The sequence below is a fragment of the Drosophila kikkawai genome, chromosome 2L (assembly GCF_030179895.1).
Source record: "Drosophila kikkawai strain 14028-0561.14 chromosome 2L, DkikHiC1v2, whole genome shotgun sequence".
Taxonomy (NCBI): Eukaryota; Metazoa; Arthropoda; class Insecta; order Diptera; family Drosophilidae; genus Drosophila; species Drosophila kikkawai.
In genome coordinates, this window is record NC_091728.1 from 13,349,690 (window position 1) to 13,367,550 (window position 17,861).

A 17,861-nucleotide genomic window follows, 5' to 3' on the forward strand; every position below is an offset into this window, starting at 1 on the left:
CCATTTCAATAATGATGTATGAAATGATTGCACGTTCCCTCAGGCGAACATTATAAATTCTTCAGAAATGTGAAACAAAGAATTTCAGAAGCGGTAAATTGTTGTTTCTTCTCGGTTGTCGGTACTTTTTTAGCTTCTTATGATCTTATGAATGGTTCCGTCCATCAGTCAGTCAGTGAGTTAATGATGGTGATTATGACGAAAAGTCTGGTTGATTGTTATTTATGTTTATTTCGCTATTTTTGACCATTAATGAGCGCACCTAAAAGTCATAATTCTTAGGAAAAGCATAGGAAATTTTTCCCCATTTATTGAGCGTAAATAATTATAACAATTACAGAAAGTCTTGGCAAAATGGGGAAGCCAAGTAAAGTCAAGTACTGAAAGGGCAGTCAGTCATTCAATCTGTATCTTATATATATTCAGCTTCAGTCGCCCGTTTGTCTGAGTTGGCCTAGTTACAGAGCACAGCACAGCCACGAAGCTTGGACACAAAGAAAAGAAGTGTTTGGTAAAAATAGTTTATTTACTTTCACGCATAGCTAATTGTTTGGGTTTCCCTACAAAACGAAAATAAAACACCAAATACAAGAAAATGTTCCTCTACATTTGCATAAACAAAAGGCAATCGAATGGAAGTTTTTTGGGTTAGAAAAAAGGGGGAGTGTGTGTTGTGTTTGAATGCAGACGATATAGAGCATATGCCGGGGTCTGATCTATTCAACGGTAAGTCGAGTCCAAAATAAAATGTTCGCGGTTGGAGAGGCAGTGGCAGTGGGCTTCCGTAATACAAAAACAAATGTTTATTTGCTTAATTATTTGGATGCCGAACACATTGCGTAATGGGGAATATAGAATAAAGAAAATTGGAACATATAAATACCAATTGAACGAGGGTAAATGTAATTTACATTAGGCTTGAGGTTTAAAAAATATATAAAATACAAGACAACACCAACACAAGCGTGGTTATTATTATTATTTGTATACTTTTTTTTTTAACAATGCCCAGACCCCATTGAAAAGCCTAAAGCAAAACCATTCTTATTTAATAATCTTTAAAATTCTAAAATTTTTAAACATTTTCTGAACTTAATGAACATTTTTCTTGATTTAAGAATTAATTGAGTTACTTTTAGGGTAAGTAAAACTATGTAATAGCACTTATTTAATAGCACAAGCAATGTACACACACATGTAGTCGCCACTGTCCAATACCTATGGACGACAGCCGTCACTTCATTCGGGGGAGGTTAGAACCAGTTGGGAATTATAAGTGCACACGTATGAAATAATTAAACCTAATAATTTTAGGGCGAATTCGCCAAAGTTTTTATTGAAAATTTACCAGCAAAGAAAGGTGTTTACAATGGCTTGTCTTATTTTTTTTATAGTGTCCAAATAAATATAAAATATTTCTGAGTGCACAATAAATTAATTAAATAAAAATGAAAAGCTCAGAGACCTTAACTTAACTTAACTTTATCGTTAAGGAAATGCCATTACTATCTAACATATATGTAAGACGGTATAGCTCCATAAAACCCCCTAAAAACACAGAAGCTAGTGATAAATCTAAAAATGAAAACTTTATCTAGCTTAAGGCTTCGCCAGACGTGTTAAGATTACATTCCAAAGTTCGGGCGTTGTAAATTTTCTTATGTCATACAAAACAAATAAAAATGTTAACCTTTCACATGGACATTGAGATGATCATTCATCAGCATAAGCCATATAATTATTATATCAACTGTTTAAATTCAGTTTAAATTTAAATTTCCACATCATCACACGAAACCCAGTGAGGCGTGTCCCGAGTTGCACTTGCTGTTGTCACCTGCGGTGTCAGAAAAGCCGCATAAATTGCCAACAACATGTTGGAGAGTCTTATAAATGGCATTACTTAACTTTACGCTCCATTGCCTTTAACATCCCCTCCCATCTGTACCTTAACCCAAACATGTCGGAATGAGTAGATTTCGCAGCTACTCGAAAATATTAGATGCAAATACGATATGTTCATACATATTCATTCAGTCAAGTGGCAGTGGATTGCGTCATAACTAAGTATATGTACTCTAGTGGCTTGTTGTTTACCGAAATCAAAAGGCGTTCTTTCCTCTGTTTATTTATTTTTGTCATTAATACCGTTCACTAAAACCACCAAAGAAATAGCAGATAGTCCAAACTCAAAACTAAATGATTGAGCACCTCAAAATGTAAAGAAAATAAATAAGGCAACAAAAAACCACTACAAAAAAGATAATTTGTTTGTCCAACGAACACCGCAAAAATGGGCAAATGGAAAAAAGAAGCCCCCACCATAAGAGAACTTCTAAAGATCTGCCCACGAGCTGAAAACTGAAGAGGAGGAAGCCACGAAATTCCGTAATTTTTTAATTTCTTTGCCACATGACCAACATCTGGAGGGGATATACATAGGATCGAATCGGCTCCCACATCAAGTATACTTTGTGGGTTAAGAGCAAAATTTGCATGTGCCGAGTGTGTGTACTTGAAGTTCGGCTTGGCGTAAACTTGTTTCGCTTCTTAATTTACAAATCTCAGCTCGAATTTCAGCAAATGCGGGCGCCAACTTCTCTGGACCGCATTTTAGGCATCAATTAAAAGCCGCTAAGCTACACGAATGCCCTATAAATTATCAGAACTGACAGTTGGCGACGAGACAATAGCGGAATCAATAATAAATTAATAACTTGACGACGATGATCTCAGTTGTACGGCTGCCTGTTGGGGACGTGTTCCAATGGATTGATCAGACAGATCAGACAGCAGTTAGAAATTCGCCTTTTGTTTTGCAAAAACATTTTCATTTTCATTGGGACCCGGCATTAAATATCTTTCTCTCATAAATCATATTCGGTTTTGAAATGTGCCTTGATGAAGCTCAATATCCAATGGTTGCACCGCAAGCGGTATCATAAATATTGAAAGAGTTTTTATATATTTTGTGGCTGCCATTAAAATGGCATTAATGATAATTGCTTGGAAAGTGAGGACATGTATTGAAAGCAAGTCAAAAGCCCCAGCAATCAATAGTTCAATCTATACTATATAAACATAGTGGATGTGACTGTCATCAATTAGTGAAGGCTTGACGTACGTTTTGCCGTTTTTTTTTTTTTATTATAAATTTATCAAGAGTGCTGCTTCGTGTCAATATATAACGATGTTGTGTGAGCCATTGACTGGCTCACACATTTAGGCCAAATTCTGGTTGCTTTGTCAAATGGATTTATCGAAAAGGAAGTCGTCGAAAAGTTGGCTAAAACACGCAACATCCATAACATTTGACAGCCAAGAGCCGTTATGCTGACATTGACGATGATCCCAGAAGTGAAAAATAATACTTAAACTCACGCAAACTTGATTTATGCTCACTAATTGTCATATGAAGACATATTTAACTACCAAAGAAAATATATAGAAAATATTTAGAAGGTTTTCTTAAATAGAAAATTTATTTTTATATAAGCTAAAGTGGAATTAAAGTACTTCTAGCTATTTATTTATAACAAATTTGTATGGCACACTGCTAATAATCTCATCCATCACCTGTCTGGCCTCATCAAAACCTTTTAATCTCGTCTATTAATAAAAATAACCCCACAAAACTTTCCTGGCAGCAGCAAACATGAAAAATCAATTTCCATAAAATATTCTTCGTGCCAAGAAGAGAACTTTTTTTGCCCGATAATCAACATCATATATTCCAGATAATGCACACAAAACGACAGTCAGTCAGTTGGCGTATCTATAGAAAAAAAAAAAAAAAAATTGTATCTACAAAAAATATTTGCATATACTATATACTCTCTATAAAAACAGCTCGTCGAAATGCAGCCCAAAATTGCGCCAAGTCATTGGGAGGACCGACTGTTCGATCCACTTGCAGATCAGAGGGACAGACAGCCAGACAGACATTTAGAGAGACAGAGAGACACCGGCCTGCCAGACACTTAATTGGTTGTTGTGCTTAACATAATAACAGCCGAGGAGGTCACATAATAGACACACAATCCAACCCCGTCCTGGGGGGGTAGTTCTTCGAGTGCTTTTTGGCTGCCAATAAATATTTGTGGGGCCCAGAAGGAAAGAGGTAACAAACTGCTTGCCAACAGTCAATATGGCAAGCGAATACATAACAAACGCACTGTGCGCGAGTATATAAATAATATAAATCGCCAGATAGAAGTTTAGGGCGCGACCAACCGACCGACTGACTTATAACAACAAGCTTAACGGCTAAACAAGTTAAAGTTTCGAATTGTGGCGTCTAGAAGCGACGGATGATGTCATTTCGGACGTTTATATATATATATTTTATTTATTATCGATTTTTTTTTGGAATAATTAATTAGGCATACAAATGTCTCTGTAACTACAAAGTGCCGCCATTTGACCTTGACATTCTATGGGATCTCCCTTATGGATTAAGTATTTGTATTTAAGTTTGCCCAACGGGAAGTGGGTAAAATATCTTCACGTTTTCCTCCTTATCTTTAGGTAAAGATAAGATCCTGAGCAAGCTGACGATAAGCTTAATGGGGGATTAATCTGGAGAATTTGCTATAGATAAGGCTATGGCCAAGCTCTTCAAAATTAGGTCATCAGGTTTAAGTGCTTCCAAAAATTTCAATACAATTTTGAGTCACAATATTTCAAATTTATTAAAGTAAGACTTTTCGACAGTTGGGAATATTCATATTGGTTAGGGATGGAATATAATATCCACGCGAAGAACGATGTATAAATTTAAAAAAAATTTCAATATGTGAGCGATAAATCGACAATCTTTTTGATATATCGGAACTATGCCTTATAAATGACTAAAGCTTCTTAAGCTATCAACATGTATATAAATATAAAGAGTTTATCGAACAGTTTATTTAAACCTTTTTAAAGGTATACAGTATCTTCAGAAAACATTTGTTTAGATATTTCGATATTATACGTGCTTTAATATATATAATTGCGGTATTAGAATATTTCGATATGAAATTTATCGTTAAAATCAATTTTTTCCATATTTACAATTTCGATTTATCCTTTCTTTTATCATACAATACATCACAAATATCCTAACTTATTAAGAACTTCTTATGATAAATCCTTACAAAAATTTCAATACTAATTTATTTAAAATAAATATTAAACAAGAAAGGAAGCTAACTTCGGCACGCCGAAGTTTGTATACCCTTGCAGATATTATTTCATTACATTTTACCTATACTTATTATGTTTACAGTTTGACAGTTACAGTTTTGCATTCCCAGCTTTACATTTTGTATACATCTACCGATCGGTTTATATGGCAGCTATATGATATAGTTGTCCGATTTCTATGAAATTTATACCAAAATTCTAGAACAATAAAAAAAGCCTATATCTCAGAGTAGATACAAATACGTTGAAAAACAACGAAGCAATAATTTGTTTCCTATTAATTTCCCGATCGTTCCTATGACAGCTATATCATATAGTCGTCCGATTTTCATAAAATTTTTACCAAAATTTAGAAATAGTATAAAATGGCCATATCTAAAAAATGGTGCAAAAATGTTGAAAAACAGCAAAGTTATAATTTTTTTTCTAAAAATTTATCGGACATTTGTATGGCAGCTATATGATATAGTCGTCCGATCCGGCCCGTTCCGACATATATAGCAGTGAGAGTATATAGAAGACTATATGCAAAGTTTCATTCAGATAGCTTTTAAACTGAGGGACTAGTTTGCGTAGAAACGGACAGGTGGACAGACGGACAGACGGACAGATGGACAGACGGAAATGGCTAGATCGACTCGGCTGTTGATGCTGATCAAGAATATATATACTTTATAGGGTCGGAAACGTCTCCTTCACTGCGTTGCAAACTTCTGACTGAAATTATAATACCCTGCAAGGGTATAAAAAAAACATTCCCTCTCTGATTTACCTCTCTTCTCCTTGATATGACAATCGTACTGGGAATTGCTCCGTGCGTAATTGATCGAAGCCATGGTGGACTGGAACTCCTGGTATTCCTGGTCGCTGGGCGATTCGTTGCTGCGGCCACTTTGCGTTGCTAGAGTCTGATAATCCTGGCGCAGACTCTTGCTGAAAGTGCCAATGCCGCTGAGGGCGTGGGCAGCTGTCGAACAGTGCGGCGTAATGGGCGACGCGGATGCCGTTGGTGCAGATATGAATGTGGTTGCCGGTGCCGGTGTATGGGAACGCGTGGGCGTGGACACAATCACTATACTGCTGGCCGGCCTGCCCTCCGTATCCGAATCGTTATCGACAATGTCGTTGTCACTCGCGGTTATATTTTCCATACGTATCTGCGAGATATTCCCGGATCCGGATCCCGATTCGTATTCGATTAATTTGCGCGACGTGGAGGAGGAGGATGAAGTGGACTTGGTCGTTGTGCTGGTTATCGTTTTGTGGCTTACAATTTTCCGGGGCTCTTCCGTCGAAGAACCGCGCAATTGGCACGTTGCAGCTGGACTAACTTGAGTTTTCGGACCCGTTTGCGGTTGCTCCTTCGTGCCAATTGGCGTGGATGTTAGCATTGTCTTCGTGGTGCCCAGTGCTAGTTCCCTGGGCCGCTGCCTTTGGGGGGTTAGGGTTGGCTCGGCGGCGGCGTTGCCACCCACCTGGACAGTTGTTTGCTGGTATAAACGCCGGCGGGGGTTGCTACCACCGACGGTAATGTCAATGTTGCCGCCCGTTGCCATGGACAACTCCTGGCGACCACCAAACGAATCGGTTTCGTCCCTTAGTTGGCTATCAGCTTCTGCCAGTTCACTTTCCTGCTCCAGTTTGATCAGAATCCTTCGTCCGCCGGCGGTTAGATCTACGCTCCTCGGAGGCGTCACACTGGAACGCTCGCTGGAGTAACTGGAACGCGACCAAGAGGGTGAATCCCTAGGCGATACATAGCCCTCACCGTGGCGATAGATCTTCTCCTCGGCATAGCCACCATCGCTGGTCATCGAGGAGGTAATGATGGTGCGAACTCCATCCGCTGAGGGCACTTCACGCACAGTTCTTTCGCCTTCGAGGAAGCTTTCCAGTTCCTTGACCTCCTTTTTCTTGGTCCTACGAGTGGTTCTCAGGGTCACATTGAACGGCGACAGCTGCTCCTCCACGTTGCCCTGCTCCGCCCCAGGACTCATACGACTCGTGGTGCGGAGGGTTACGTTAAAAGGACTAGCTACCTGCTCGCTGGTCACCTCCACTCGTCGCGGCGGCAGCTGAGGTGGAGGAGTCGTGTGCCGGAGTTGGACCTGTTGGAAAGCCAATTTGGCTGCCTCCGCTTCTGCCAAGCCGCGCTGCCGCTCCTGTCGCAGTCGTCGCTCAATCTCATGGACGTCTATCTCAAAGGGATTCTCGGCATCAAAGTCATCCTGTTGGTCATCGGCCAGACGCAACTCATCCGAGCTCTGCTCGGCCGGTCGCTTGACAGGATTGGAGCCCTCCGACCATACTTTTTCATACTGAGCCACCTTCTGACGCAATCTTTGTTGGTTTGGCGAAGGAGAGGGCTCCTCCAGCACAAACTCCTCCCGGTTGGAGCTACTCGACGTGGTCAGGGAAGTGGTGATGGTTTTCATATAAGTACGCGTCACCGTCGATGTCTCCAGCTGTTGACTCTCCTGACTCCGAACCTGCTCTTCCTCGTCCAGTTGTTCTCTCGAGGACTGCTTGTGCTCATGCGCACGACGCCGGCGAACAGCTGGGATTGGAGGAGGCACGTCATCGCCTCCGCCCGCTGCCTGTCCTCCGCCGGCATCTACGGTTGTTGTTGTTGGATCCTTGTGCTTGGATCCTGGATCTCCTCTATCAGCCATAATGGCATTGGTTTTGCTAATTGCCCCTTGTCAAGCCAAATTGTCATCGGTTACTGGGTTTTCCTTGTGGGTCCTGTCCTGGTCTCACTGCTCTCTTCTCTTTTGTCTCTCTCTCTCCTCTCCTTCGAATTTCCACAAAATGCAGAATTGATTTTTCTCACGCAACGCACACACAAAAAACACACACACGGACTTTTCGTGACTTTTCCTTTGCCAGCCAAATTTCCAAATTTTCCTTTGAACAACCCTTGAATGGCCTTCAGTTTCTTCTTTTTTTTTCGGCGCACACGTAATTCAACTTTAATTTGCTTAAAAGCAAATCACACAACACGCTTCTCCTGGTTTTTATGGTTAACACTTGGAGCTTTCGGGGGGCTCTGGGGTTTTTATTAGGAGACAATGCGAGCGCACATGAGATTATCTCACGCGGTTAGGTAAGATTTTTGTATTTCGTATAAACACTCGCAGTTCTCACTGCCCCCGAAAAAAGATTCAAATTGGGTTTTGGTTGCTTTTATTATTTTGTTTGTTGGGCAGGCGGGTTTATCACATTATGCCCCGGCGCCGACTCTGTCGCTCCGCGTTTTCAATCCGCTGTCGCAGAAAGCCGGTTCGATACTGAACCCAGTGGGGACTACGTTCAATATGCTACGCCTTGTCCAGTCCAAAAAAAAAAGTGAGAGAGCAGCAGCTCTCGTATAGTAATCGTAGTAAAGCTCATGTTTCCCAGAGTCTGTGGGCTCGCCTCTGTATGGGTATTTATGAAAAACCCAGAGAGAGCGGGAGAGACCCGGAGACCTTAGTGCCAAGAAGCCACGGAGAGCTTGAGAGTCTGATAGAGAGAGTATTATTTACGCATTTTGATGGATGTTGTGTTTACCGCCTCAGCAGGCTCTCACCGAGTTTGAGCCGAGACACCGCTTTGTTATTATTTGGGGTCAGTGGCGCAGTAGCCGGCTTTTTGTAAGGGGATGAGGGAGGAGTTGTATGAAATATTTCTTTTATATATTTGAAACAGAAATGAATTCCTTTTAAAATCTTTAACTAGCATAGAGAACACCGGGGGTTTAGTCAACATTTTCGGTGTCTAAATCAGTGTTGCACAAAGCCCTGACTCGAGATTCGGCCAATTCTGCTTGACCTCTTGTCAGAAAATGCACAGAACGTAAACAAAGATTTTTGAATACATTGTATATCGTATGAAAGACCTAAAAAATGTTTATTTAATAGGATGTTTGTCTAGATATTTATTGATATAATATTCCCAAAATGAAGAATACCATTTTAAATTGCCATTAACTTTACGTATAAAGTTTAATGACGCAAAAAAGCTTAAGTTTATAGGGTGGTAAAATGTTGAAAGATAACACGTCGTACTTTAATCAGTTTACTCTCTCTGGCCTCCCAGAGAGCTAGCTATAGTTTTCCCCAAACACAAGGCTCTCTGCTCTTCTCCATGAATGGGTGGCCTTTGAATGCTCCGAATGTTCTTAAACACCGACCCTGGGTCTGCGGTAATTGTAATTCTCTTACACCTTTAACGGCGTGACATCATGAAGCGTGAGAAAGCATCACCCTTGGCCGGTGGTTGTTTATGCCCTTATGGATTATTATTATAAGCTACAACCCTGATGGATCAGTTACCAATTGAGAGACATACTGAAAATGCAAATTGAGAGCGAGCAACTGGGGAAAATATGGGTCAGCGCATGGTAAAGCTCAACTTACAGCGGCAATTAATGAAAGTCATTCATGAATACAAAGACGGAGAGAAAAACCAAAACAAATGCTTGTTTTTCTTCTTTTGCGTTTGAAGTTTACATAATCACAAACAAACAAAAAAAAAATATACAAAACGAGTTTGTCGCGTATTTATAAACCAAACCAGGCAAATGACGTCACGGTTTGGTGATTGCATTGCATTTGATATGTCTGAGTTTATATTTTTTTGTTTTTGAGTTGCGAGGTTGGCCCTGAAATATAGTAGAGTTGCACTTCAAAGCACTTTTAGCTGACAACGCAATTTAATTTGGTATGCATAGATAAATTCTAAGCCGGACAGAGGTCGACACAAATGAATATTAATTATTGATTTGAAAGTAATCAAGTGCGTTTTGAAAGCTTAGATAGAAGTTTAACAAGGAGTAGAGTCTAAAGCACGCAGGGGTCATCTAGTACCGCTATCCTGAGAGGGTTTATTCCTAGCCTGGTGTGAGACATGTTAAGGGTTGAGGATGGTCATGGCCAACATAATGTATGTCTAAAAAACAGTCTTAAATTCACCTACAAGTGCTGCTTGTAGGTTACAATAACTATATATGGTATATATCATCTATGGCCGTGATCTCAATCATTTTCTATTTATTTATGGTTTAATATGAAATATGTAGTTTAAATTTATTAAAACAAAATATTAAAAAATTATTTAAAAAAATCCATAAGCAACTAACTTATTTTGTAAATCATAAGTACTACAGTTTTCAGATATTCAATGGAATTGACTTTTATATTCATCAAGGCAGAGTTCACATAGTTCAAAGTCAGTATACCAGCGGACACCATCCTACAACGACTTAGATCTAACCAAATAGCAGGCCATTATAAAAGCCAAGCCAAAAATGGCAGCACTGCGATTTATCTCAACTCCGCCGGCTGATGATTTCAAATGATCAATTCCAAACTTGACCAGCTGGGTGGCTCCTTCAACAGCCAGGGGAATAAGTACGGCTGTAACAGCTCCTCCTTGGGCTGGTACTCCATCCACCGTGACAGAAGCCTTTGCATTATTGTACCTCCTCAGCAAGTCATCAGCCTGTCGTCTTTCCTGTGAAGTGAATTGAATCCGATGACGGTTGTGCTGGTAAAAGTTGGCCAGGCGATCCAGATTCTGCTGCTTGATTGCCCTATTGACTGATGGGTCGCCGTAAATACGCATCATTTGTCTAGCTGTGGCCGTGAACTGATCGTCGCCTTGAGTGCTGCCAGCACACATCAGGACCACTGTCACTAGGACAGCAAGGTAGCTGAAACCTCAGAGTTCTTAAGGGACTTGCCAGGATATATTATTTCTTAGTCATAATTACCACAAACTCATTGAACGACTCATAGCTGGATTCACTTGTCAGAAGACACTGTCACTCGGGAATGTAAAAGTATTTTGACTTGCTCCACAAAGAGGATTCACAATTTATACCCTCCTCACGTTCAGTTCTTATCAGAAACACAGAAAAATAAAGACGCTTGTAGATAGTACAATCGAAGCGCAGCTTTGGAATATATATACATAATTTCACTTGGTACGTAAAAAGGTATGATAGGACTTTTCAAACATGTAGGAAATAAATTGTTGAAATTACATTCCGAATACGACAAGTCTCAAGTATTTACAGAACGTAAAAGAGGATTATTCATAAATATATTTTTTATATTATTAAATATAATGAATATCTGAAGTTTGCATTGCTAGGTACTTTAAGTCGAATGATTGCAATTGGTTTTCTTTATTGAAAAAAAAGTAAATAAAAAATATACAAAATATAAATGCAATATGACTCATTTCCTTTTTATGTGTTTATTAACCTATAATTGGTACATTTCGTGGAATCGGTTATCAAAAACTTTATACAGATTATATAAGAGGATTATTTATAAAGCTTTTTGAATTGCAAGGTATTTTAAGGTCGAATGGTTGCAATTTGTTGTTTTTGTTGAAAAAAATAAAATATAAAACAAATAAAACAAAAACGCTTGTTTTCTGGAATTTATTTTATTAGTTATTTCTTGGAATTGGTTATCAGGAATGCTTATTAAAAAAAAAATCTTTATACATCTTCGATCTTCTATATTTTATTTGTTTATTGACAACTTCTTTATGCTGTTATAATTTAAATTATTTTTACTTTTGTCTAAGCTTTAAAACACAGTCAAATATGCCACAAATTCGGAAGCTTAGTTGCTTCCTCGACTCAGTTTTTCAAAGAGTCACCCTAAAAACTGTGACAACAAATAAACAACGCAGAAGTTTAGTGATATTTTAATATATATTTTAAGAGCAGTCTAGCAAGTTTAACAATAGACATTTTGTTTTTAAACATGAAAGTATGCTAGCTACTGTAGGGACTTAAATATATAGGAGGCAGCGACAAGAGCTAGTCCAAAAATTGCGGTTCCGCGATTTATCTCAACTCCGCTGGCTTTGCTGGCTGAATTGTTCTGAACTATAATTGTAGAATTCTTAATATCATTGCCAAATTTAATCTCTACATCTCCTCCTTGGGGCGGTGCTCCTTCTACAAATGACTCTTTGTACTTCAGCAGGAACTGATCGGCCCATTGTCTTTCCTTTTCATTTAATTGGATGCGATCACGATATTTCTCATAAAATTCAGCTAGGCTCTGCAGCTTCTCGAATTTGGTTTCTTTACTGACTGATTGATCGCCGTAAATGCGAACAATTTCCCGACCAGCGTCCGCATACTGGTCTCCTTGGGTGCTAACTGCACACATCAGAATCACTGCCAGGACACCGACAGCAAGGAAGCTGTAATATTGAACTTGTTAAAGGACTTGCCAGGATATTTTTCTATTAATCATAATTACCACAAATTATTTGGACGATTCATTGCTGGGACTACTTGCCGCGACTGTTAAGGGGGGGGTAAGGTTAATTCGGTGCAAAAATGCCCACTTTTCAAAAAAATGTTGTGGCGAAACGGCTAAAGCTAGCTTAACGAATTAAATACCATATAATAACACAACATTTGAACAGTTTGTGATAAATTTTGTATTGAAAAATATTTAGAGGTAGAGGAGTTATAGGGAATCTCCCGAGTCGCCTCCAAAAAAAGTTGGTTTGCGGTGTACATCCTAACTGTCCACAGAATCATCCGATCTACAAAAATTATACCTCATTCGTTAAAGGATAAGTGTCCCGAGGTATTCTCGAAGCGTTTTTATTTTTAAAATTTTTTCCCTATTTTTTATCAAAACTTGAAGTCAAAACCCCGATTTTTGACTAAAAAATTAAGTTAATTTGTTAAATAAAAAATATAAGAAAATTAAAAATTAAAAAAAGCTCGACGAGAATACCTGTAGAATTATCTAAAGAAGTTATGTTCCAAATTTCAAACCGATTGGTTCAGTATATTTTTAGTTATCGTGTACACCGATTTTCAAAATGGCATTTTTCAGGAGAGCGCTTTAAACTTTGTGATTCTCATGCATTGAACACCTACCGACCTTCGTTCAGCTCCGCATAACTTCGTCAATTTTACTATGATTGATGTAAAACTTGGACACAATATTCTTAAAATATTGAACTTTTAAAATAAAAAATAAAAAAAAATTTACGAAAAAAAAAATTAAAAACCTTCCCCCCCCCCCCCCCTTAATGAAAAGCTATGCAAAAAGAGTGAATTGGCAGCCCATTTATACCCTCTTTCCATAGACATCTTCTTCTGATAAGAACAGCAAAATATATTTTTGGTTGCCTAGAAATATGTTTATTTCTTCTAGGAATTGTCTCACTAAAAAAAATTCGCCGTATTTGACCACTCTGACCCACTCGTTAAAGATTAATGTATTTCATCAAGTGGCTTAGTAATTGTTTAATTATAAATATATTTGATGAAATTCTTTGCAAAAACGAGAAATACTTGATATTATTACATTTACAAAATGTCCTCCTAAACGAGCCCATCACAAGGAATTTATTTACTTTAATAAATCAATCATGCAATTGGACCCAACCTCACCAAGAGATTCAGCTAATAAAATATTGTATCTATATTTAGCCTCAATTAGTATTAATTAAGTATTTAAGTAGCCAGTTAAGGAGTCTCTCTGTTGACCAAATAAATAAATAAATACAAAATAATATACACTAAGACTGAACTGAATTTATTTAAATATTTAATACATAATTAGCACTTGCCATAGTCTTCTTATCAGAAGAACAGCCACATAAGTTTCAATTTAATGAAACGAAACAAAAATTTCACCGGATTCGAACTTCCTGACTCTAAATATTTCACAGATTTATGTATTTCAGCAGGCGGCTTAGAAAATAACAACGGATGTTATGCTGGTTTTTTTAGTCAGAAGTAAGCAACGCAGTGAAGGAGACATTTCGGACCCTATAAGGTATATATATTCTAAGTTTCCTTTCTTGTTTATTAAATTAAACAATAAACAATTATAGCTTCGCTATAATAAAAACATTGGAAAACCAAGGAATAATTGAGATTTTGACAGTTAGTTTTTTAAACGTACACTTTTCAGCATCAAATTTAGCTATATACAATTTCGTTTTGGGATTTTTTCATAACAGACTCACAAATGAAACTTATATTAACAAAGGACCTAAGTCATATGTAAATAAGTATCGATAGTATTAGTCAGCCACCTTCAACCCCCAAAAAAAAGGAACACCAAATATAACATCGTTTTTCAAGATAATTTGCATATTCAACTTTATGTTTATATCTTGTCATAAGTAACTTAGAAGACTAGCAAGTAAACACAAATTTTTAATCAATATTTGTTGTATTTATTGATCAAACGTTAACATTGATCTAGACAATGGCCTTACACACAATTTACCTACATTGATCCAAGTACATAGCAGGTGATAATGGAAGCAAGACCAAAGAGTGCGGTGCCACGATTTATCTTAACACCGGCAGCTGAACTTGTCACTCGTTTAAGTATAAACTCGAGTTCATCAAGATCACGATCAGAAATAGGTCTAACTACTAAACCTCCTCCTTGAAGCGGTACTCCATCAACAACCCAGAGCTGTTTGTACTTCAACAGCATATGATCGGCCCATTGCCTTTCCCTTTCGTAGAATGGGATGCGATCACGATACTTCTCATAAAATTCAGCTAGGCGTTCCAGATTCTCGTATTTGAGCAGAGCAACTCTGCTAACTAATGAATCGCCGTAAATGCGAAGCATTTCTTGAGCAGAGACCGAAAACTGATCACCTTGAGTCCTGTTTGCACACATCATCAGAATCACTGCCACACCGACAGCAAGGAAGCTGTAATACTGAACTTGCTAGAGGACTTGCCAGGATATTTTTATGTCATAATTACCAAAAATTGATTGAACGCACCATTGCTGGGAGTACTTGTCGCGATTGATAATGAAGATTTCTTCATTCTTCTGCACTTAATTTATACCCTCTTCCCATAGAAATCTTATCAGAAAAACAGCAAATAATTTTCAGTGACTTGAAGAATTTCACTGGATCTGAACTCTCTGATCTTAAACAATTGAGAAGGTTTATGTATTCCAGAAAGTTGCTTAGAAAATAAGAACATGGTGGTGAAAAAAACGAATATAATATGTGCGTGGTTTATTGGTAATTTCTGATTCATTTCGTTTTTATTATACATTGTAAGAAATTCGTTGGAAAAATAAAAAAAAATTTTACTACACTGACCGAAACTTCGAGTATGTGCCACTTGAAATATCATGTAAGCTACATCAATAAATCGAAAGTAAACAATGGTGGCAACAACAAGAGCTGGCCCCCTAAATTTAGAGACCAACAAAAACAACAACCACATCACCACAAAGTGGCGTTTTCTTGAGAGAATTCACATGTTTGTTTCGATTTTATAGCATCATTTTGTTTACGAGCCACTTCGGTGGGGTGTGAGCCACTGTGCAAGCTGTAAAATTTTAAAGTGGAAGCCACTTGTACAGCCATTAGTAATTTGTTGTTACAAAAACAATAAATTCTCATTATGGATAGATATTATTTCGGAAGCAATTATGATTCATTTTGGTATTCAAGTTAATTTTGGTATATGGGTCCGGGACAGAAAAAATCCCTATTGATAAGAAAGTTTATTTTTCTGCAAATTAGAAAAAATATCTAGACTAAGATATGATCAACATTTGATATTCATTTCTATTTTTAGAACAAAACTTTAAAGAGCTCTTACGGTCACTCGCTGAGTGACCAAAAAGAAACTTAAAATTCTTTTTCTATCTTATTGGAGAGACAAAACGCGAAACTAATTACTGTCTGTCTTTATTTTTGCCTAGAAAAGAGAATCTAAAAAAATGTATAGTGTATAGACACAAGCTGCAGAACTCAAGATATGCATGCCTGTACATACATACATATATTCCTAATTATAGACCCTCTAAATATATGTACATATATCCATCCATTTCCAGCACTCAATTCGAACAAACACTTTTCTCTTTTTTGGATAAACAATTGTTTCCGCTCTTGAAAAAGTTCGCATTTCACCACATTTAATGATATTTCCTTTTGCTTACGATATATATTAGATCGTCGATGTCTTATATTTATCTCACACCTAGCCATAAAGTTGCTCAGATTAATGGAAAGGCAAACGCTTCTTGGTCTTCAAATATTGACTTCAAGGCATCACAAAACGCTTCTCTAAACAGAAATTCATCTAGCCAAAAAGGCCAAATACGAATACATACATATATATGTAGTATTTTTCAGCTTGAGGCCATACATTAGTTCAAGAGACCATTAAAGAAATATGAATTCCTTTTAAGATTAGCCAAGAAAGTTTATTTGCACAAAAATTAAGCTATGTAAATGATATAAACTATTTGCCATTAATATTCACTCGTATGGCAAGCGAAGGGGTCGAAAAGCAATTAAAAAAAATTATAAAACTGGCCAACTGTCAACGATTAGTTATGGTTTTGGCAAAAGTCTACTTATATTTGTGAAAAAATTATTATAAAATTCATTTAGGCATAATTTATTAATTTCATCGTAGCTATCAGTTCTACAATCGACATTTTTCGATCAATAGGAGTTTATACGAATTTTAAAATCCCATTATTTTGTAAAAATTTTATTAAGTGACCGAAATCAAATTTAAAAATAAAAATACAGAACTGAGCAGATGTCAACAATTTTGATTTGTTTGAATTGTGGCATTTGCATATGTCTGGATGTCATCATCTAAAGCCGCCTTTCTACGTGCGAAAAATGACAAAATTAGTTTATAGAATTACCTATTTATAAAGATCCCACATTCACATTGTATATATAGCTAAACACATCGAATGTTTCCCATTTGATATAGGCACGCGTGGGTGTTAAGCAAAACGTTTAGTGTAAAATATATTTGCAACGAAAACGAATAAATTAAGAAACGTTTTGATTTTAACATAAGGAATTTCAACAACACATTTTATGGGCTTTGTTGGAATTATATAGAAGCTTTTTAATAAATCTGTCAAGTCGTTGTTAAAACATGACAAAGGAATATAAAATAAATCATATATCAAGTTTGCAAATTTCTATTATAATTATTAAGAATAAATTTTCTTCTCAACTAGCTTACAAAACTATTTAAAACTTTTCCTACTTAATTCCCCAAAATCTCTATTCCTCCTTGTATATTTTTCTTATATTGTAAAAACACACAAAACGAATCCATGTGTTGTACATTCTAAATCCCAGAGCAAACATGCCAAGCGGGACAAGTAGAAAAACCCAGAAAACTCTAAAAAGAACTCTATTTTTAATCGCATTTCTTCCCGTGACAAGACAAGTTCGAGTAAAGCAAGCCAAAAAAAAATAAAAATAAGATAAAATAGCTTAACAGAAAAACGCTGCTAAATTTGAAAATAAACCAGAAAGCAGGGCGAGAAAATTATACGAAAATAGCACAACAGCCAGCCCAGTCTCCCGTCGTCCCTTGAGATATATATTTCATACCAAACAAGCTTCTAAAAATAATTTAGCCCAAAAGTGATTCAAGGAGGCAGCAGCAAGATGCAGGCCCAGTTGGATCGGCGGAAACTGTGAGACAATGGAAATAAAATCAGATCGAGAAAATGCAATATATAAATAACACAATGAAGCCATTTCCACTGTGACATCAGCACAGACCGGACCTGGCATCATCACTTGTCTATTGGAACTATTTGAAACGCATTCACACTGCGCCGTACTTTGCCGAATAACTCGTTGCGTTTCAATCATTAAAA

General features: G+C 37.3%; 2 protein-coding genes across 15 annotated transcripts in view; both read right to left on the reverse strand.

Moving 5' to 3' along the window:
- The window catches only part of Msp300 (Muscle-specific protein 300 kDa), a 111,427-nt gene that overhangs the window by 91,517 nt on the left and 2,049 nt on the right, over nucleotides 1-17,861 (reverse strand). For 3 of the 14 annotated variants that reach the window (XM_070283380.1, XM_070283381.1, XM_070283378.1), the window contains exon 1: nucleotides 5,960-8,123. The exons of 4 other annotated variants lie outside the window; for them this stretch is intronic. In XM_070283380.1, coding sequence (XP_070139481.1) covers nucleotides 5,960-7,859 — 1,900 coding nt within the window. In that variant the 5' untranslated portion in view covers nucleotides 7,860-8,123. Of the gene's footprint in view, nucleotides 1-5,959; nucleotides 8,454-17,861 lie in introns of those variants that run through there. 7 more of the 14 variants (XM_017176504.2, XM_070283383.1, XM_070283386.1 and 4 more) reach the window with 6 other exon arrangements.
- On the reverse strand, nucleotides 10,186-11,048 carry LOC108081360 (protein Turandot F-like). Its single transcript, XM_017176512.3, has 2 exons — nucleotides 10,943-11,048; nucleotides 10,186-10,882 (listed from the first exon to the last, which is right to left on the reverse strand). Exons 1-2 carry the CDS (start codon nucleotides 10,963-10,965, stop codon nucleotides 10,423-10,425), a joined length of 483 nt encoding a protein of 160 aa, XP_017032001.1. The 5' UTR covers nucleotides 10,966-11,048; the 3' UTR covers nucleotides 10,186-10,422.